Below are 22,594 nucleotides of genomic sequence, written 5' to 3'. Positions count from 1 at the left end.
CATTCATCAGTCCTAATTGAATTTATTTTACCAAGATCAGTTTAGCTAAATTACAATCTAGCAAAAGCCACCAAAGTGAAAAGTAAATGATGAAGAAACGTGGAAAATAAATGTCAAATCAAATTCGACTGGACTGAATCAAAGTTAACTAATAGTAATACTCCTATAAATCAAGAACAATTTTTAGCACTTATTTATATCATCAAATTCTATACGGATTCGCCGCTTTACGAAACTAATTCATGAATCATGATGATGTGCTGGAATTCCATGAGATGCGCATATTCCAAATATTTAATTCATTAATCGCAATGCAAATTTGATATTCACAATATTTTTTTCTTACTCAAACTGACTGAAACCAATAGCAAGTCCCCTCTTATAACAAAGGTGAAATTTGGGGAAAACATGAAAACTTACAAAATAATTACATATTCACAGAGGTAAGATTACTAGCAGGATTAACCATCCAAGCATAATACTACTTAAAACTGTTCAAGAACAGCCACTGCCACATATCATTTACTGCTGATTGGCACACATCTTTCAAAAACTTGAATTTTCCTAACATAACAACATTCACACATCCACTAACACTAATCACCACACGTTGGAGTCCTGGTTTGGGCTCCTGTGCAGAAATCCATGCATCTTCTTTGATCTTCATGCAATCGTGGAGTCGCAGAAGATATCGTTTTCCATCTTGATCTGGCCATAATACTTTTGCTGTTCCACTCTCTGCAGATGCAAAGACAGTTCAAGCAAACTGACCGTGTTTGCCCCTTGATGAGACAGAGGGTTCGTTGGCTTTAGGTCGTAAGGCTCTGGTTGAATCTCTGTACCAATGGCGACTCTGTCTCCGTTAGAGCTATAAATGAAGTTCTTGGAAGAACTTTCTCCGAGAGATGTGGTAGAATTCTGAGCCATTGGCGTGCTTAAGGTGTGTTCTCGAGCTGACAGAAGAGAGAGAGCAAAGCCTGAATCTGAGCTCGAATTCATCTCTGGGAGTGGTGAGGGCGCGTTGAGACAGTTCTTAGGATACTGTTTCCCCATGCCATGGAAACACAGGACTGATTGACTGAGTTTTACATCTAATGCTAATTGAGATGTTTGTCTTGGCTCATCTTGCACCTTAAGGCGCCTGTCGTTGCATTGCACACCGAAGAGACCACCTGGAAGAATTCTCGAGAAAATGAAGGAGTTCGATGCATCTCCTGTGTAATATGTGGAACCTGTAAAAGAAAAAAAAAACATATTTATCACCCAACTTTTGACTCATTTGTACATGAGTTAGGATTGCCGCCTTACCCAAGTGAGCGTTGAATTGAGGCTTTCGTCTCCGCTCATTGTGACCAGCAAGGCGCTTGCGACAACTACGCTTGCCTTCATCAAACTCAGCTAGCAAATGGAACCTACAATTCGAGCCAGCAACTTCATGAGGAAAACCAATAAAAGGGCTAACTTGATAACTCATAAAAAAATTATGTAAAAGCAGAGGCACCACTGCTTAAAACGACTTCAAATATATCAAGATTCCGACACCATATACCACAAATAGAAGTACTGCAATAAACCAACAGAGGCTATCCACAATCATTTCAATTTGAAAATAAACAGCTGTTTTTGTTCATGCCAGAGTGTAATCTGAATCTTTAGCTACATAATCAAGATTTTTGCTTGTGCATGATTTCAGTTATAGAGAGTTCGTCTACATCAGCTTAAATAAGTAGATATGCAGGTCAGCCTACACTCAATAGTTATTGATTCAAAACTATGAACAGGTGTAAAAGCTCTCTGCTTTGAGGAATTGAAAAAGCAGTCTCAAAAATAGTCTATCCAGGTACTCGAACAAGTATAAAGAGAGGATCCGCTACCTGCTGCATTGCTGACAGAATCTTTGCCGGATGCCATTAACAATAACCACAGCAGTCTTGGAATGGAGATCACACACTCTATGCCTTTTATGGTAATCCTTTGAGGAGCTCAAGTCTTTGTTGCAACCAAAAACTTGACAAGTTGGAACCAGAGACTGCAAATTCGTTAGCTTTGCTCGTTTTGCTGACACTGAAGGCTCTGGAGAAGACTTCTCATCTTTGGCTTTATTTGCAGTACTTGGAATTCTCATGCCAAATTCCATTAACGCGTTTACTGTGATCTCCTGAACAGGTTTGCCACAATGAGGATCAGCAATAAAGGGCTTGCTCGTTGTTTCGGGCGAAAGATGCTTTATAATTCCTATGCTGTCTACTTCATCTTCTCCATCCCACTTTTGCAACAGATTCCTACTACTAGTGAGACCATCAATCCCAAAATCTGTGCCATCACTACACAGCAGAGCTTTACCCTCAAAAGCACAGCTCATACACTCCATATGTTGGACTACACTCAAATTGCTTATGCACTAACTGTTCTTGATCCTTCAAGCCAAATCCCCAACAAAAAAATTAATTATCAAATAAAATCAGAATCATCATTAGTAGGCTGTCTTATTATAGCTCTAAAGATTTATTGGAAGTATTAACAAAACTAACTAAGCAATTTGATCAAAACACACATAAAAAGTTACTCAAACAAATCCAAAATCATCACAAATGAGCTGCAAAAAAAAAATCCCCACAGTTCAATAATCATTCACAAGAATCACAATATAGCAAAGTGAACTCGATAAATTTCAGAGCCTACAAACATACTTGGACAAGAAGAGTAGAAAACAGGATCCTTATAGCCAGACCCAATTGAGAAATTGATCTAGAAACATTAAAACTTGCCCCTAAATTTTGAAAAAAATGGAAAAAAGATTCAACCTTTAGGAGAAGTTTTCAACGCTTACCTCTGTGAACAGTGAAGAGAGATATATTGTGGTTTTGCAGAAGCTGTGTTGCGAGTAATAGACTATAGAGTGTATTTTATTGAAAGAAAGATGCAGCATTGAAGGTTAAGAAGCGAAAGCACTTAACAGTGAAGAGAGTCAAATCATTTCCACTACCCCACACAAAAGGCCAAACTCCAGCTCTTTTTATAGCTTTTAGATTGATATGTGCGTGGATTTTTGTGTGTGTGACTGTGTGTATGCGTGTGTGAAACACAGAAAAAAAGATGAAGAAATCTTTTGGGGAAAAGGGAAGATTTTTTTTTATAAATTGCATATTATTGTAGGGATTTGCAAAACTTTATAAAATTCATTTTTAAGGGTAACTTTAATTTCAATTGAACGTTAAATGTATCAAAGTTCAATTAATAGTAGTAGTAGTAGTAAAGTTTATATTGATTAACGAAAAATATGATGCACATTCTCTGTGAGGATGCGACAATATGTATTTAAATTTTTTAATATCAACTATATAATATTTTTATTGTAATTAATTAGTGGCTTAATTTTTTTAAATTCTCATATTTGATACCATAACTTTGATCATTATTCCGGACGGACCCACAAGCTCGCATTAATATATGAACCAACTCCTGAATATTTAAAAAAATTCTTTACCAATTACAATGACATTATCAAACTCCAATTATAACCTTTGTAATTTAAATATATTTCTGTATATTTTAAAATGGGAGATTTTGTAAGAAATTGTTTTCCTTTGCAAAAGAAACTTTACAGACTAGTGATAATAAGAACAGAAATATACTACTCCACATGGGAGAGAACTCACAAGACCAGACTCAAAACAAAGAATTTCTTTTAATAGCAAACTATGGAATCATTTTATAAAAAGAAATCTCGGAAAAAAAGATCTAACTTATTAGTTAAGAATTGCCATTGCAGGTAAGTAGGTATGTCTACTGACGAACTTTAGTTCTGATTTAGGTATCAAATTATGCTTTATTCCCACATTAAGGCTGTCCTAATTTTGGTAATTATAAATTCTCCGCCAATGGTTACTTGTAAGCAATGGCGATGGGGTCCTTAGTTAATTAAAGTGATAGATACTAATAACATTCTTAATTAATCTGTTAAATTGATTGTGTCCATGGATCAACTTTTGTTGCCGCTGATCTTTCGACAACAACTTATTCGATATAGCAAGTTTTAGTAAGTGGGAAATTTAGATCCTATACCTATATTTATAGAATTATAATTTATAGATAGCTAGGGATTGCTATAACTATTTGTTTTGCGTCTGATTTCTCATTGCGGTTGTTATTGTTGATCATGACTGCAAAATTGAACTAGTAGTAATTTAACTTTCTAGTCTAGTGGTCGAATTTATTGTTAATTTAGTCAATTTTGTAATGATCCTTGAAATTAAATGGTAACATAGTTATTGGGAGTTGGGACGTTTTGATTTGATGAATCACTAACATTCTGATAAAACTTTTCTCATGAGCTGAAAATGCAATAAAGCTACGAAAAAAAAAGAAAAGAAAGGATGTATAAATGCTTATCTTACTTTATTAAAAACACCAAAATAATTAATCACGTGGTGCGAATAAAAATATTTGTACGTATAATATAATGAAGATAAAATAATAAAAAACTCCAACTTATCTAATTAATATGCATTTTTTTCTTGCAAGATTTATAAGTCAAATTCTTGTACGTATATTATAATGAAGATAAAATAATAAAAACTGTGTTAGATGAGAATGAATGCAATAGGAAGTAATAATTTTATGGAGCTATAAATATAATTATGATAGGATGTAACTCAAGACTTGGCAAATCGAATCGGATTACATTTGAATTCCACTATTACACTATTTCTTATTAACAATATTGTTTGCATAAATAAGTATGTTAACACATTTGTTTGTTCGGTAGATTCTGTTGGGTTTAAAGTTTCCGATTTGGATTATCCGAACCAAACTTAATTTCGTCGATTCAACTTCATTTTCACAAATCGGCCGATCTTAAAAAGTCACTAAATGAGTAAATTCATTGCAATGAATACATTAAAAATGTTAAGTACTCCCTCCGTCCGCGAATAGGAGTCTCATTTATACCCGGCACGGGTTTTAAGAAATGTTAACAAAAGTGGGTGGAAAAAAAGTTAGTGGAATATGAGTCTCACTTGTATATATTAGTTTTAAATGATATTTGAGTGAAATGAGTTGGTGGAATGTGAGGCCATTTTACCATTTATGGTAATTATGAACCGGGACTCCTATTCGCAGACGGACAAAAATGAAAAAGCGGGACTCCTATTCGCGGACGGAGGGAGTAACATATACTGCATATCAACACCTCCGAATATACGATCAAACGAATGCAATATTAACTTTAATATCATAGGCACCTTCTAAATACGTCGTGTAATCACTACAATAACTTATTCTTATTTCTTTATTATCGTACATTCATTATGATTTCCCAAGTCAATTTTGAGTTTATTCCTTTATATTTTATACATTCCAATAGTATTGCATTTATAGGATAGTACTGAAATAGCAGTAGTAAAATAGTACTCCAATTATCAAGGCGGCACGTCAGGCTTTTCTTAATGGGCCTCAACAAGGCCGCCCATTTTAAGTGTATACTAACATTTCAGCCTTCTTGATGTTTTTAATATGAGGCCCACTAATCAACAATGATTAATTGAACATTACAAGCAACCAAATGGACACAAAGAAATGAACATTTGTTAAGGGCTCTATTTTGCAAGTAAACAAAAAATAGCATTTGTTAAGGTCTCTAATTTGTAGTTTACCCTATATATTGTCTTGCATGGAATAATTTTCATTTTTTTAATACATGAAAATAGTTATTTCCTATTATTGTTATTTATACACGCATATGTTGACAATGGTGTGCGGTTTGCTCGTACTTTTGTAATTAGGATTTTTTTATTTTTTAAAAATATGTGGATCTGAATTCTAGTATTAATCATTATTTTTTTAAATATATTCGATAAATATGGAAATTATAACCGATAATAATTCTAAACTACAATAGTTTTATGTTTGCTATCAACTAACATATGGTCTTTAATTGTACAAAAATTTAGTTATTATTTTTAATAATTTGAGTTATTTATTTTAATATGAATATTAAACATTAATAATGGCTGTATATATTTTCGATATAATCAGTTCTTTGTAATCACATTTTTGTAGTCTTAATTAGGAGTACATGTTAGACGACAACACAAAAAATTTGTAAACGACCTCTTTAATATTCCAGCTGGAGTAATTATTTCACATTCCTCTAAAGTCTAAACCCCAATGTAAGAAAAAATATTCGGACGCTCTAGAAGTCGAGATTTTTTTTAATGCCAAACTATAACTTTATGCCTGTCAATCACATTTCTATTCTAATCATTCACAGTGTGAAAAAATCTTGGGCGAAGATGTGGCTTTGATTTTCCCTATTATTTTTATAGGTGGGGTGGTTCTTAGATAATGAATAATTAGGCTTTATAATATTAATTAATTAAAAAAGTTTAGAATTGTTTTCCATACTGATCATCCTATGATTCAATTATAGTAATAAAAAATTATGTGTTTCATGAGATCATCCCCAACGGTGCTCTTGGGGAAGGACGTCGGGCACCCTGTTGTCCGCCGCTGCGCTCTTGCCGTTGGCACGGACGTGCTCTATGCATAGAGCACGTCCGTGCCGACGGCAAGAACACGAGCAGCCGACGTGACATGCTCTGATTGGTAGTTGGTTTATCATTTAAAAAAAATCAAAAAAATCTGATAAATTATAAAAAAAATATTTTCCCACTTCCTAATAAAATATATCCATTTTTTTCACACTTTTAATTTATTTTTTTCATTATTTGAACCCTAAAATTCATACTTTCATCTATAAATACTCTCATTTCAAACACAAAAAATAACACTATACCAAACAACTCTCTCAATCTCAATTTTTAGGATTTTAATTATGTAATTTTTAATTTTTAAGATTTTAATTATGTAATTTTTAATTTTTTAGTAATTTGTAATGATATCGGGTATTTTTAATACATTTTAATATAATGGAAATGTGTTTAGTAATTGAAGTATTTAAATTGAATAATAGAATGGTGGGACCCTTGAGCATGCTTTTGCGGAAGAGCATTGATGCAGGTGTTGTGCTCTTACGGAAGAGGAGAGAATAAAAAATTAATAAATATGAATCCGGACCAAAATTCATGCTCTTTGACAAGAGCATGGATAAGGATGCTATTAAGCAGGTATCTAGCTACAACTTTGGCAATCAACCTTAAAAGAAGCGTTGAAAATAGGGGATACACACATGGAATCTTAATCCGCGGACCCGCAATTATAATTTTATAAAGCTAAATTAAAATTAGAATAATATAATATTTTTAATTTAGGTTTATATTTTTTTGGGTACTTATTTGGCTGTGAATAGTCTTATTAATAACTATGTCAAATAATCTATAATTTGATGTTATTGTATTGGCGGGGACAGTATTAATACACTTGTCAAACTCAATGCCACTCCACGTCACCAACTTCCAAATAAAATTCCCATTGGCGGCACACGAAACAAAGGAAAAGGGGAAAGATGGTTGTTGATGCGTGATGATGCCATCTTTAATTCTTCTCGCCATTTATCGCAAAATGTATGATTTCTAATCATTGATTAACAGTTTTAATGCTTTGCACTTTAATCATATTTTGGTGCACAACATCTTAAAAAGCAAACAACAAACGAATTCTCTCCAAATAAAGATAAAATTAATTAAAAGCAAAAGCAAACCAAGAAACTCGGCTAACTATATGTGTAATACACCGCAATGTTCCATTCTTTCTACGCGGAATAATTTTATTTTAACAATGTGGACTATATATGATAGCAAAGGAGTTTTAGTTGCATGGGCAAAACACGTCGGTACAAGCAAACTCTTAATAGGTCGTCATATCATTCAAAGCAGTCGACACTGACGGAACCAGCGGGGGCTTGGCCGGCGATCGACCATTATTAGTACCCATTAGCAGGGCTGGTTTAAAGAGGCGATGGGACTTTGAAGATTTATTTTTCTACTTCTATTTTTATTAAAATTTCGATAATAATCTGAAATTATTACCGATTACCAATTTACCACTACCTTTGAAGACTGTAGGGATCAGACGAATTCCGGATTCACTATTTACCGAGACCTCTTTGGTCTTGTTACAAGATGGCTCAGTCAAACCATCAACCAAGCGACTGATATGTACAAAAGATCTAGCTATTACAGTCAAGATACACAATAGCTATTACAGACTAAGTCCTTGTGCTTAATCAATTCAAGACAAGCATCAATAACCCTGCACACTCAACAAAACCTTGTTAGTATCACAAGGTAATAGATCCAAACGGATCTGGTACAATAAAGGCAGAATACCGAACGAAATCACAAAGAAAACAACAATCAACGGCTCAGCCACCCGCCGATGATACAAGCCTATTCTCCAGAACACAGATCCAAAGGAGCACAGCTGAATCTGCCGGTGATTGACCTCACACTCCAGATTCCAGGCCTAACCGACTCCTACACTTCAGATCTACACCGTTCGAGAACAACCTCGCACAGAAACACTCCAAACAGAAACCCTAGTTCCCACCCAACTCCAGCAACCGAAATAGTTGCTTCCTCTATTACTGTAGCAAGATCTGAAGCACTTTCAACCGTGCAAGATCACACAGAATCACCAGAGAATCGTCGGAGAAGAAGGGAAGAAGAAGAAGAGTCAAAGAACTCTGAGAGAGAGAGAGAGATATCCGAAGAGAGAGAGTGAGAGTATTGAATGAGATAGAGAATCAGGAGACTCACACACATAACAAGCACACCCTACAATCCGACGGCTGAGAGCCATGATCCGAGTGGGAGAACACGTGGCTGAATCTGGAGTGGAAGTCATGAGTCTTGGGCCAGGCCCAAATCAGCAATGCATGGGCCAGTAACTAAAATCAGCCCAAATGAGAGTCCACCAAATATTCAACATGCTCCACCTTGGACTTCATTATGGGAAACCAGCTTGCACCACACGGCTAAGGTGTAAATTCATCACTGCCTACATGGTAGCCCCCTCAGCCCCAAAGAACAAAGTTCACTGGCATTTTTGGGAACCACCAAGTTGCCTCTAGACACCAGAGGGTTGAAAACCCATTAGTCTAAGAGGACTTGTTGCCTCAAGTCACCCATCACCCTTACCACAGTGGATTAGGTAACTGAGGTCTTTTTTTTCCCCGGGACATGCACTTATCCAAAATCAAAATGCAAAAACTTAATGCAGAAAATTAGTTTTTCAAGAGGTAAGCATTTAGTACCCATATCAGCTGGGTTCTTATCTGTGTGTACTTTAGAAAGAAAAACTTCACCTTTTTCTACAATATCCCTAATGTAATGAAATCTTACATCAATATGCTTAGTTCTATCATGGAAAACAGGATTCTTGCACAGTTGAATAGCAGATTGAGAGTCAGAGAATACCACAGGAGGAGTTTTCACAAAGTTAAGTTCAGAAAGTACTCCCTTTAGCCACACAGCTTCTTTCATAGCTTCAGTGATAGCAATGTACTCAGACTCAGTAGTAGACAAGGCAACAATATGTTGCAGTTGTGACTTCCAACTAATGCAGGACCTACACACAGTAAAAACATAGGAAGTGGTGGACTTCCTCTTATCCCTGTCATTAGCATAGTTAGAATCAACATATCCAGCAAGTTTAACACCTTCTTCACACTTAGAATAGCATAAACCATACTTTGCAGTATGCTTCAAGTATCTCAACAACCACTTCAAAGCTTCCCAATGCACAGGACCAGGATTAGACATATATCTACTCAAGCATGAAACAGCATAAGCAATATCAGGTCTAGTACTGACCATTAAGTACATAACATATCCAATAGCATTAGCATAGGGAACTTTCTTCATGGAATTGATTTCAAGATCAGTTTGAGGGCAAAGGTCTTTACTCAACACAAAATGAGCAGCTAAGGGCACTGAAGCAGGCTTAGCATCATACATGTTAAATTTTTTCAGAATTTTGTACACATAGGGTTCTTGATGCAAAACAAGAGTATAATTCTTTCTATCCCTGAAAATATTAATTCCCAGAATTTTCTGAGCATCCCCTAAGTCTTTCATGTCAAAATTCTTGCTCAAAGCAGCTTGCACAGCACTTATGGTGTTCAAACAAGGACCCATGATCAGCATGTCATCAACATACAACAATAGAAACACAGGAACAGTACCAAGGTTCTTCACATACAAGCAAGCATCAAAAGTGCTTCTCACAAAGCCCAAATTGTGCATACAAGTATTAAACTTAATGTTCCACTGCCTAGGAGACTGCTTTAGACCATATAGAGCCTTTTTCAGCAAACACACATGATTAGGAAACTTTGGATCTACAAAACCTTCAGGCTGTCTCATGTATATGGGTTTATCAAGATCACCATGCAAGAAGGCAGTTTTAACATCCATTTGCTTTAATTCCCAATCAAAATGAGCACACAATGCAAGCATTAACCTCACAGTAGTAAACTTAACAACAGGAGCAAATATTTCAGTATAATCTACCCCCTCTTGTTGAGTAAATCCTTTAGCCACCAATCTGGCCTTATACCTCAGCCCCTCCACCTCATTCTTTAGCTTATACAACCATCTACAGTCAACAACAGAGGCACCAAGAGGCAGGGGTACAAGGATCCAGGTCATATTAACTTTCAGAGAATTCATCTCTTCAATCATAGCATCATGCCACTTAGCCCAGAATTTAGATTTTGTAGCCTGCTTAAAGGTTTGAGGCTCATCCCCATCAGATTCATGCACATTGAAAGCCAAGTTTATGAGAGCAATTAGCCCTACATATCTAGCAGGTTTATTCACATTCACCCTTCTGGATCTATCCCTAGCAAGCACATAGTCATTCAAATTTGGTGCATCAATGACATTTTGAACTCCAGGAGGACTGTTTAACACATTCTGAGCAGGCACAGGAGCATTACTCCTAATAGGACTAGCATGCACATTGTCATCAGGTAAAGCCACATTGTTAACATTATCCTCAGGTAGATTTCCCTCATTAGGTGTGTCACTAGGACTATAGGCTGGCACTGAGTTCCAAAAAGGTTGCTCCACCTCACTTGAAGCATCCACTGGATGCTCCACATCAGTGGGTAAAATTGTGGACTCCTCCTCACTTGGAGGGTCACTGTCCACACTCTCTAGAGCTGAAGGATCAGTCAACCTCAGACAAGGAAAGTCATGCTCATTGAACGCAACATCCCTGCTGATAATGACCTTAAATCCAGGCTCATCTCTCAGCCAGATCCTATACCCTTTAACACCCTCAGGATAACCCAAGAGAACACCTTTTCTAGACCTAGGTTCAAGTTTGTCAGACTTGGTATGCACAAAAGCAGAGCAGCCAAACACTCTTAGGTGAGAAAGGTTCAAAGGTTTTCCATAAAACACATATTCAGGGCACTGCCCCAATAAAGGCACAGAGGGAGACCTATTTACCAGATAAGTAGCAGTCAACAAAGCTTCACCCCAAAATTTTTTTGACAAACCAGATTTAGAAAGCATGCATCTAACCTTTTCAAGTAAAGTCCTATTCATTCTTTCAGCTACTCCATTTTGTTGAGGAGTATAAGGAACAGTTTTATGCCTTTTAATACCATGCCCAGCACATAAGTCATCAAATTGGTTATTACAAAATTCAAGACCATTATCAGTTCTGATTCCTTTGATTTTCTTTCCAGTTTGGTTTTCAATCAAGGTTTTCCAAGTAGTAAATTTTCCAAACACATCAGTTTATGTTTCATCAGAAAACACCACACTTTCCTTGAAAAATCATCAATCACAGAGAGAAAGTAGACAGAACCAGAGTGAGATGACACAGGAGCAGGTCCCCAAACATCCATATGCAAATATTCAAGCACATTCTTACTCACATTAGCAGGGACAGGTGTAGGAAAAGATACTCTATGTTGTTTACCAAGCACACAAGTATCACAGAAAGGTAATTCACCACAGACATCAGAATCAGCTAGAATGTCATGTTTTTTCAGAATATTCATACCCTTCTCACTCATGTGGCCTAGCCTATTATGCCATAGCAAAATTTTGTCAGACTTTACAACATTAGCAGATGCTTTTTCACAAGTAAGAGGCACAGCATTGCAGACATACAAACCACACCTTTTTTGAGCTTTAAATAAGCACATAGAACCTTTACAGATTTTCATACAGCCATCCGCCCACTTCCCACTCAGACCAGAACCTTCAAGAGCATTACATGACATCAAGTTATAACACAGATCTGGAACATATCTAACACCCTTCAAATTAAGCACATAGCCATTACTAAATTTTAAACACACTGTGCCAATACCAAGAATTTCACATTTCTTGTCATCAGCCATTGACACATAAGTGCTAGAAACAGGCTTCATGTCAGAAAACACCTGCTTGAAGGGACTTACATGGAAAGTGCAACCAGAATCACATAACCAGTCATTTAATGTATAAGGACACATAGGGGAAGCATTGATATTCAACAAATCATGCACCATAAACACAGATTCATTGTCAGTTGTTTCATACTTAACCATACTGGCAATGTTTTCAATCTGAGAGCTGTTATTATTATGGTGAGGAGGCTTATTCTTCTTAGGCTTGGTACATTCCTTTTTATAATGTCCAGTTTCTCCACAATTGTAACATTTTCTGAAGGATTTAGGGTCCCTACTACTGGATCTGGACCTAAATTTCTTCCTTGAGTTGGATCTGTTATTAGAACCACCATTTGATTCATATCCCCCTCTAGAATTAGACCTACCCCTAACATTAAACACTTTATTGGCAGTAGATTTGTCAGAACCCCTTTCCCTCAGATCAAGTTCCTTAGATTTAAGGGAGCTAATTATTAAATCAAGAGGAGCAGAGTCTCTGCCATATTTAATGGCAGCCTTTACATCACTATAGGAATCAGGTATGGCATTCATTAGGGCAATACTTGTATATTCATCAATTGTTTTATCACCTGATCTCTTAATGTCTTGCACAAGTTTTTGAAATCTATCCACATTATCATCTATATCCTTAGACAAATCAAGTTTGAATTTAAACAGCTTTTCAAGCAAATACATTCTTGAGGACATAGAAGTTTCTGTAAACAGAGTATCAAGGAGTTTCCACATTTCAGAGGCAGATTCAACATGATCAACTTTCCTAATCACAGAGTCAGATAAATTGAGAATAATAGTGGCTCTAGCCAACTCATTCATTTCATCTTGCTTTTCAGGAGAAACATCATCAGACAAAGTACCATCAACAGACTTGAAAACCTTTTGCTGAATCAAAATACACTTCAATTTTTGTTTCCAAATCATAAAGTCATTTTTTCCATTAAAAGGAACCAAACCAATGGGCTGAGACATTTTGGACATCAATTCAGCCAAAACACAGTGAGCAAGGTAAGAACACACAACTCTGCACACAATAGGGAAAAGAGACATGCAGGCTAGGGCCTAACACAGATTTTCACAGAAGGAGCACAAAAGAACACGAAGTCAAGTACCCAGAGGGCAGTAACAGCTATTTGAACAGAAAATTTTCTCAAGAACAAAAAGAAAAAAACACCATACACACAGGTCAAGCCCAAATCCCTGACTGTCACGAGCAGCACTGGCTAAGGCTATCCCAGATCGCAAGCACTCACTCTTGGAGGGCGCAGGGGGTCACTTAGGCAGTATATGTGCTTGGTGGCCAGGTAATAAGGGGTCAGAGAGACAGATAAAACAACAATCAAACACGGAAGCAGGTAAACACAGAGAAAACAACACAGATAAGCCTAAAACCTTGCCAAGGTTTACTACCAGCAGCAAAAGCCCAAACCTAGGGTGGCTTTAAACAGGAAAAACAAGAAAACAGAGAGAGTCACAGCCAATTTACCAGAGCAAACCCCCTACTCGAGGGAGGGTTCCACTTGCCCACCTCCTTAATGCGACTCGGCGTGCCGGAATCGTCCCCCCGTGGCTCTGATACCACTGTAGGGATCAGACGAATTCCAGATTCACTATTTACCGAGACCTCTTTGGTCTTGTTACAAGATGGCTCAGTCAAACCATCAACCAAGCGACTGATATGTACAAAAGATCTAGCTATTACAGTCAAGATACACAATAGCTATTACAGACTAAGTCCTTGTGCTTAATCAATTCAAGACAAGCATCAATAACCCTGCACACTCAACAAAACCTTGTTAGTATCACAAGGTAATAGATCCAAACGGATCTGGTACAATAAAGGCAGAATACCGAACGAAATCACAAAGAAAACAACAATCAACGGCTCAGCCACCCGCCGATGATACAAGCCTATTCTCCAGAACACAGATCCAAAGGAGCACAGCTGAATCTGCCGGTGATTGACCTCACACTCCAGATTCCAGGCCTAACCGACTCCTACACTTCAGATCTACACCGTTCGAGAACAACCTCGCACAGAAACACTCCAAACAGAAACCCTAGTTCCCACCCAACTCCAGCAACCGAAATAGTTGCTTCCTCTATTACTGTAGCAAGATCTGAAGCACTTCCAACCGTGCAAGATCACACAGAATCACCAGAGAATCGTCGGAGAAGAAGGGAAGAAGAAGAAGAGTCAAAGAACTCTGAGAGAGAGAGAGAGAGATATCCGAAGAGAGAGAGTGAGAGTATTGAATGAGATAGAGAATCAGGAGACTCACACACATAACAAGCACACCCTACAATCCGACGGCTGAGAGCCATGATCCGAGTGGGAGAACACGTGGCTGAATCTGGAGTGGAAGTCATGAGTCTTGGGCCAGGCCCAAATCAGCAATGCATGGGCCAGTAACTAAAATCAGCCCAAATGAGAGTCCACCAAATATTCAACAAAGACCAACTTAACATTTTTCATATAATAAGGAGACAAATCGCCGATTTTTGAATAATAGGGAAAGACTTAAATTTGGGAATCGAATTTTGCAGGTAAAATAGCAAAAAAATGGCTGTTTTAAGAGGAAGAAGACGACGTCATAAAAATAATAATTTTATATTAAAAAGGCTAAATTATAAAGGTGGAGTACTAGTTTTCCAAGAAGTGGCGTGTTTAATATTAGTTGTACTAAAATAAGGTGAACCTCGTTTTTAAATTGAATCTAATTCATAGTTTTATTAAATAAATTTAGAATGTTAAAGGAAATAAAAATTTAGAATATTAAAATTACTATTTAGAAGGAATAAATTTTAAGAAGTTAACAAATAGAATAGTCAAATTAAGAAAGTTAATAAAACTTACATTGTAATATTATTAATTTTTTGGGACTTGTCGAAAAAGTTACAAATTTTGGTCAAATATTGGTGTCTCATAATTTTAAAATTAGCCATAAACTAAATTTTCTCAAAATTCAATGATCATAAATTATGATGTTAAGCGTATAAATTCAATGGTGGTATCGTCCTTTGAATTTCGAATGCACCTTAGATAGTATGGTATGTACTACAATTTTACTAAAATCTTCGGGAAAAATTGAGATAAATATTAAAATTCATAGCTTGTATGACTAATATTCAAAATTACGGGACATATAACTGAATATAACCAAAGTTCATACTCCCTCTGTCCCATAATAAGAGTCCTATTTTGACATTTAGTTCGTTCCACAATAAGAGTCATATTTCACTTTTATCATAAATGGTAAGTAGACCCCACATTCCACCAATTTATTACACTCACAATTTATTACTGTATAAGTGAGACACAAATTCCACTAACTTATTCAACCAACTTTTCTTTACATTTCTTAAAACCCGTGTCATAACCAAATAGGACTTCTATTGTAGGACGGAGAGACTAATTTTTACTACTATTACTTTCTTAAACTTCAGCACCGGCTTATGTAATTTTCTGGTTCCGTCACTAGTAGTCGAGATGATACATGGTGTACACCGAGAAAGAAGCTGCGATGGAAACTATAGCACGAACAAGGGTTGTGTATTTACTATTTAGGGACGATAATGGCTTGCTAGGATTCAACATAAGCATAGACAGTTGCAAATTTGCAATGTGCTTAATGCCGAACGTTGGTCATAACTAAAGGTGACCAAAAAATGAGGGTTTGATCAACTTATTATTGAAACAGACATCCTATCTACTTTTGCTACCTCCTTAACACTGATGTAGATTGTGAAATTGTGTAAAATCTGGTATACACCGTCAAGCTTCAAATCCATAAAGTTCGGAATGTGAAAGTTGTTCATTGCTTTAGTTAATTGAATCGGTTGACAGACTTTATGGCCAGAGTTGTAGATGTGAAGAACAAGATTTGTCATATTATTCCCACTCAAGTCGAAGACCTGATTGAGGATGATAGGGTGAAGCATGGATCCTCTGCATCACTATAATTTCCTCTAATTTTTCCTTTGCGACGTAACGTTACCCTCCTTTTTTGTATTGAGAAAATGGTATTTTCTAATTTTACACGTAGCTACTATTTAATAATACAATGTGAAATCCCGCGTGGATTACCGACTGGCTTTGGCACGATTAATAGATACTCCAATAACATAAAAATAAATGTTATGTTATCTAAAATAGAAACATGCATGGTTCACATTTGGGGTTCCAATTCCAATATATCCCAAAAAAATTATTTATGTTGCGCTGGATATAGGCGTTCCAATTCTAATACTTTCCATATGAGTAGTCTCATAAACAGGCAAGCTACTCGAAAAGAAATCCAATTCATGATTAGGCAAATCAAATAGATCCGAACTCGAATCACTCTCCGCCCCATCCTCCTCTTCGCTCATTTTTTTCAAATTCATCTTCTCAGAAACCCTCAATTTCTCCAAACTCTGCTTTAAACTCGTCCCTTTCATCGGCACGGAAGCTACTTGATGATGCTGATCTGCGAATCTCGCCAGCTCCTTGTGCGATTTCGTCGGAGTGATCACGTAAGGCGGCGGAGTTCTAAATCCAGATCCGATCTCCGCGGCGGCGGCGTTTTTGGCGGTGCTCGTGATTCTGAAGTGGCTGATGCTGCTCCTCCTCTTCCTCCTCCCGCCGGGGCTCTCCTCTTCCAAATCCTTGGCGGAGGATTTGGACGATTTCTTCTTCTTCTTCAGCGATGATTGGCTGAAGAGAGAGTTTAGGAAGCTGGCGAGGCGGCCGCCGGGAGAGCTCGGCTGCTTGAATTTTTTACTCTGATCTTTGATCGGTTGCTTTTGGTCGGTGATTTGGTGATGGTAGTCAGGAGGAATTGGATTAGATCGCATGATCGTGACGTCCAGGCTTCGGCGAGGGATGTGGTTGCGGTTTGGATCTCTGACGAAGTTGACGCCGTTGATGTAGGGCTGGAGATGGTCGTTGGCGGCGGAGAAGTAGCGCGCCGCCTCGAAAACGTCGAGCTCGCTGGAGTCGCTCCGCCAGTGGAAGGAGTTTTTGCGTACCTTGCTGGGATCAGATGATGAAGAATTTGACTTTGTTTGGTGACGATTTTGTGTGTGGAGAATCATGGTGTGTGTTGTGTGTTGCAGTTTATGGCATTAGTGTTTGTAATCACCAAATCTGCATGAGAGAGAGAGTGTGTGTAGTGAGTTAATTGAGTGTATTGGTGTTCTAGGGTCCTTTATATACTGATATAATCCTATTCTTAATTATGTTATTAATGACAAGTTACAACAATCTTATGCAATTTTAAGTTTTTAACTCCTTCTCTAGCCATACCTTTTCCTTTTCTCTTTTGATTTTGATTTTGATTTGCACTCTTTTGTATTTTAATCATTTGAGTTACTCCCGTGGATTGAGATAATCATACTCACTTTAATGTGACACGAGACCTTTAATATTTTATTGAAGTATTTTTTAGCTACTTTAATAGTGGGATGTGCTCCATTTATATATATTTTTAAGATCAAATTGAACTCCACTCTTCTCTTTTCTCGAGTTAGCCATACTTAAATTTTTAAGTGCAATCCACGAAAATTCAAATATAGAAAAAAAAAGAACTCAAGATGATGGCTTGCTACTTGAATTTGTCATGTGTAATTTGTAGATTATGGTAAATAACTAAAATTTAGAGTGTAAATAATGGATCCGGATTTCACGGTGTCGATTTATGCGTGTGTAGAATTATAATCTTCCTTTTTCTTTGCTTTAGTTTCTTCTAGTGTAAAATATATTGGTAGGAAACATATGACTGAATTTTGATAAACTCGTCGTCCTTTGTGGCAATAAGTGTTAAAAATGGGTAGTTATGTTTTAGTGGGAGAGCCCACTGGATGTGTGGGGGCAAGAAGCCTTTATCCTTTTATTATGTTGGAAAATCAAAAGGTGGTTGTGCTAGGTGGGGGGCAAACATGTCATCTTTCTTGGATTCTCATAACCTTATGGTGTTTCAACTGGTGTTTCATTTTTTATCATCATATGTTTTCTCTGCAACATTATCTTCTGGAGGACAAACAAGATTGGGGCATCAATTTTTACTTTACTAATTTAGCCTTCCGACTGAATTTGTTTTTTTATTGGAGGGGACAAATTGGTATCAACCACTGGGTTAATTTACAACTGGAGTTGTTGGAATGTCATCACATTGTTGGGCTGCATAGCTCTTATTATTTCTATTTCTACAATTATATTTTCTTGCAGAATGGTACTAACACATATAAATCCAATTTTTGATATGTCATACACTCCCTCTACATATAGGGTTCGTCGATTCTCAGTTAAGGTGTACTGATCTTTGATCCCATAATTTGTTGACCCTAATCATGAGGTAAAGACAAAATTATTACTGTATTAATTTATCAAGTAAGAGTAAGTGGAGTAGTAATTTTTAAAAATTGTTATACTGTATTAGGAAGGAATATAGGTTGTGGCAAGGGGGGATTGGGTTGTCATTTGTCAAACTCAAATTGGACTAAGCAAGAAATCGTTTTTATCATCTCAAAATCAAATGGCACTTTCAAACATTGCTATCGGATAGATAGGTCTGCATGGCAATCTGAGCCGAAGTGTCAGTTTTGAAGTGTGGTCCGACCCATTTGGAACTTTTTTTTTTATTATTAAAAATAAATTAGATGTTATGTATATATGAACAAAACATTATGGTAGGTTATATATTTTATGTTACTTATATATAATATATTTTATGTATTACTTTCGTGTACATGTATAATGCTAGCTAGGACTGAGTATTTGATCGGTTCTTAACCAAACCGAAAATGTCAATTCACCGACAAAGAAAAATTTCAAAAACTAGAACCTGAACCGAGACCGAATCAGTCTGATCATTCATCAATTAATATCTTCAAACTTGAATCTTATGCCTAGATATCTTATTCTCATTTTTACATTCTTTATAGTCTATACATTTACATATGGGCCCCAGCATATATAAGAGCCACATAATTAGATAGATTTTTAGATCAGATAATGCCACAGATATCTTGTAATCATGTAACATCGCATATGTACATGCACCAAAGTTTAGAAACCACCAACTGCAGCTTGTCAGCAATTAGACAGCCAGATAACCACATGCATATATACACACTTATACCTTGTCTTATCAATCTTCTGCTTCTGTCTATTTAATTTAGTTTTAGAATAAGAGACAAGATTTATTACAATCACATTAATTCACAAACATGATTAGATAATCTTGATTGATTTCAACCTACCAAGACTTATCATACAAAGTCCTAGCTAAATGTCAATCGATTAGCCCACATGCATGCAATTATAACTTAACAGTAATATATTACTAACATCTTTTGAATCACATACCATATGATCACATCTAACCAAATTAACAATTATCCTTATTTGATAGTCCAAAAACCAGCCTTGATGTATTATAATCAACCAAAGGCTATTTGACACGTGTTATGGCCATATGCAGTACTCTTGTTTGGATGCATATAACATGTTTGGTTGCTTTCTTTTGTTATCCACCATGGGTTTAAAAGTTAAATTCCATGGCTACTATCTTCTCATCAGTCCTATCTTGTTGCCCTTAAGAAAAAAATAATGAATAAATAATTTAAGATAATAATACTTTCGGGATTTTTTATTGAACAGAAATGGAGAATCCTAAACTAACACTGTTTTTAATCAAGATTCTGTGATCCCAAATGAAACACCAATGTTGGTACACCTTGGTTAACTGTAAATGGGCCAAACATGTCTTTAATAATGTATACCTCTCTAACTCAATTCAATAAAATAATGTCGTTACGGATCTCAGATTTTTGTAGCGTCAATTACAATTATCTACGACTTCAATGCATGGTGATTTTTTTGCATAAAAAATAATGTCAAAATAATGGAAACTCTCAATTTGCAATAATTATAAAAATGGTATTATTTGCAATAATTTGAAAACTTGATCGAAATTACTACTACATGTGTATAGGTTTGTGATTTAGTTTTGCGATTACCCTTTTAATTACTAGTCCAATTATTTGTCCCGAACGAAAACCATAATTTGTTATGATAAATTTCCGAGTTGATCGGGGCAAAGATATCAACTACACTGATTTTGTTTGGAAAAGTCGAGCTTTCCAGAGGTCCAAATTAGGCAGAAATTGGCCTTTTGATATGTTAATATATGAACGAAATATATGTACGCAGGTCCAATATAAATATTCTAAATACCTCATCTTTTGTGTAAATAGTCTATGTACCAATTTATTTAGGAAAAGGAATAATAAAGAGTGGTTACATAAATTAAATTATTTTAATCAAATTTTGTGTTTATAAGTTTTATTTTTCTCTTGATCAAATCGTAAAAGAAAAAAAAATCCTAAAATTAATATACCTAAAAGTTATAGTGCGATTCCAGAACAACAAGCATAGCATATGGTATAGTTGGTAAAACCCTGATTTGACATACGTGCATAAAGCAACCGTGCACTCTTCAATACAAAGTTTGTTTTTACACTAATAAATTTATTCAAGAAATTTTTGTCATAAATAAAGTAGTGTGAGTAACGTTCATGTGCATTCGGATGTTCGTTCTAAATTTATAACAATACTTACTCCTATTACATTTGATAAAAATAAAATTTTAACTATAAATTAATGACAAGATTGGCCTTATTTCACATTTCATAAATCCTTTGCATTTCATTATGTGGCTTCATCACCATTTCTGCATGTATATACGTACTACCTCCATTTCATACCTTCACCTTCACGAGCATGCTACTGTCGGGTTATATCTAATTTACAACATGTCGATCGAATTGCTTCGTAGTTAATCATCGTCATGTTCACGAGGCTGTCGAGTTTGAGTTGTTATAAATATGATAGTATCATGTCAATATGAATATGACCGTATTGATAATAGGTGTGGGCATACTTGTGGATAGATGACATACTCGGGGAATGATACGAGATTTTAGGAGATAGTATTGTTTTGTGTGTTAGGTGGAGAGCTAGGGAAAATAGTATATTTATATTAGAGTGAACTACATAAATGATACCTGGTCTTTCACTTTCGCACGTAAATGGTACATGATCTTTATTTTTATATCGTTTTTGATACCCAGTGACAAAAATAACCATATGTACCAAACATGTGATTTTTTTGTTATGGAGGACATTTTTGGAAATTTCAATCGAATAGTAACCAAACATGTGATTTTTTTCTTTCTTTCTTATTTCTTTTTTTCTTCTTCTTTCTTTTTTCTTCATTTTCTCCTTTCTTTTTACTATTTTATTTTCCCTTCTTCTTTCTTTTTTCTCCTTAGTTTATGTTTCCTCTTTTTTCTTTTCTCTTCTTTTTCTTTTTAGTGTTTTATACATACATCTAATTGCATTTATAATATAAATTAAGAACAAAACATATAATTAAATTAATTATTTAAAGTAATTAAATCAATTGAATATTTTTTATTAAATTATTTTATTTTCATTTTAGGGTTGAAACACCTAACTAAAAATATTAAAACTCTTTATATCATTATGAATACAATTCACAATTTTAATTTTTTACTAATACTATATTGATTAGTTATTAATTTAATATAAAATAATAATAATTATTATTATTATATAATATTATATGATTCATAATTTAAATAATTATACCATAATTATTTATTAATTACTACTAGTAGTTTTTAGTACTTATAATAATAATATTATTATAATAATTAAATAAAATTATAACTATAAGTATAATTAAGTATATTTGAATGATATTAAAAAATAAATTAATTATTAATTTATAATATAAAAATAATAATATTAACATTGATTAATAATAATATAAAGAGTAGGGAGAATGTGACAAGATATTATAATAAAACTTTTGGTACTAATTTTGTGTATGCCCAAAATATCCTTCATGACATAAATGAGAAATGTATTTGTTTAGAGGGTATTTTGGGGTGAAAAATGTATCAGGTACCAAAAATGTGATTTATAGGTACCAAAAACGATATAAAATAAAGATCAGGTATCATTTATGTGCGAAAGTGAAAGATCATGTATCATTTATGTAGTTCACTCTTTATATTAATATGAGAAAGAGTTTTTTCTAAAAAAATGAAATATAACATCTTTTGTGGAACCAACCAAAAGGAAAAATGTAACATTTATATTAGAACAGAGAAAATACAAATCTCAAATTTAAGAGTACATTTTAAATAAAATTTACA

General features: G+C 35.2%; 2 protein-coding genes across 2 annotated transcripts; both read right to left on the bottom strand.

Moving 5' to 3' along the window:
• Positions 1-411: 411 nt before the first annotated feature.
• On the bottom strand, positions 412-2,987 carry LOC121772176 (squamosa promoter-binding-like protein 6). Its single transcript, XM_042169176.1, has 4 exons — positions 2,831-2,987; positions 1,875-2,417; positions 1,309-1,412; positions 412-1,232 (listed from the first exon to the last, which is right to left on the bottom strand). The coding sequence occupies exons 2-4, from the start codon at positions 2,369-2,371 to the stop codon at positions 664-666; spliced, it is 1,170 nt and encodes a 389-aa protein (XP_042025110.1). The 5' UTR covers positions 2,372-2,417; positions 2,831-2,987; the 3' UTR covers positions 412-663.
• Positions 2,988-16,232: 13,245 nt separating this feature from the next.
• On the bottom strand, positions 16,233-17,577 carry LOC121770708 (protein BIG GRAIN 1-like E). Its single transcript, XM_042167475.1, has one exon. The coding sequence runs from the start codon at positions 17,441-17,443 to the stop codon at positions 16,580-16,582; it is 864 nt and encodes a 287-aa protein (XP_042023409.1). The 5' UTR covers positions 17,444-17,577; the 3' UTR covers positions 16,233-16,579.
• Positions 17,578-22,594: the final 5,017 nt, after the last annotated feature.

This window comes from Salvia splendens, chromosome 16 (genome assembly GCF_004379255.2).
Source record: "Salvia splendens isolate huo1 chromosome 16, SspV2, whole genome shotgun sequence".
NCBI lineage: Eukaryota > Viridiplantae > Streptophyta > Magnoliopsida > Lamiales > Lamiaceae > Salvia > Salvia splendens.
The sequence above is the reverse complement of the archived record's forward strand: the minus strand, read 5'-3'. Positions and strand labels throughout refer to the sequence as shown.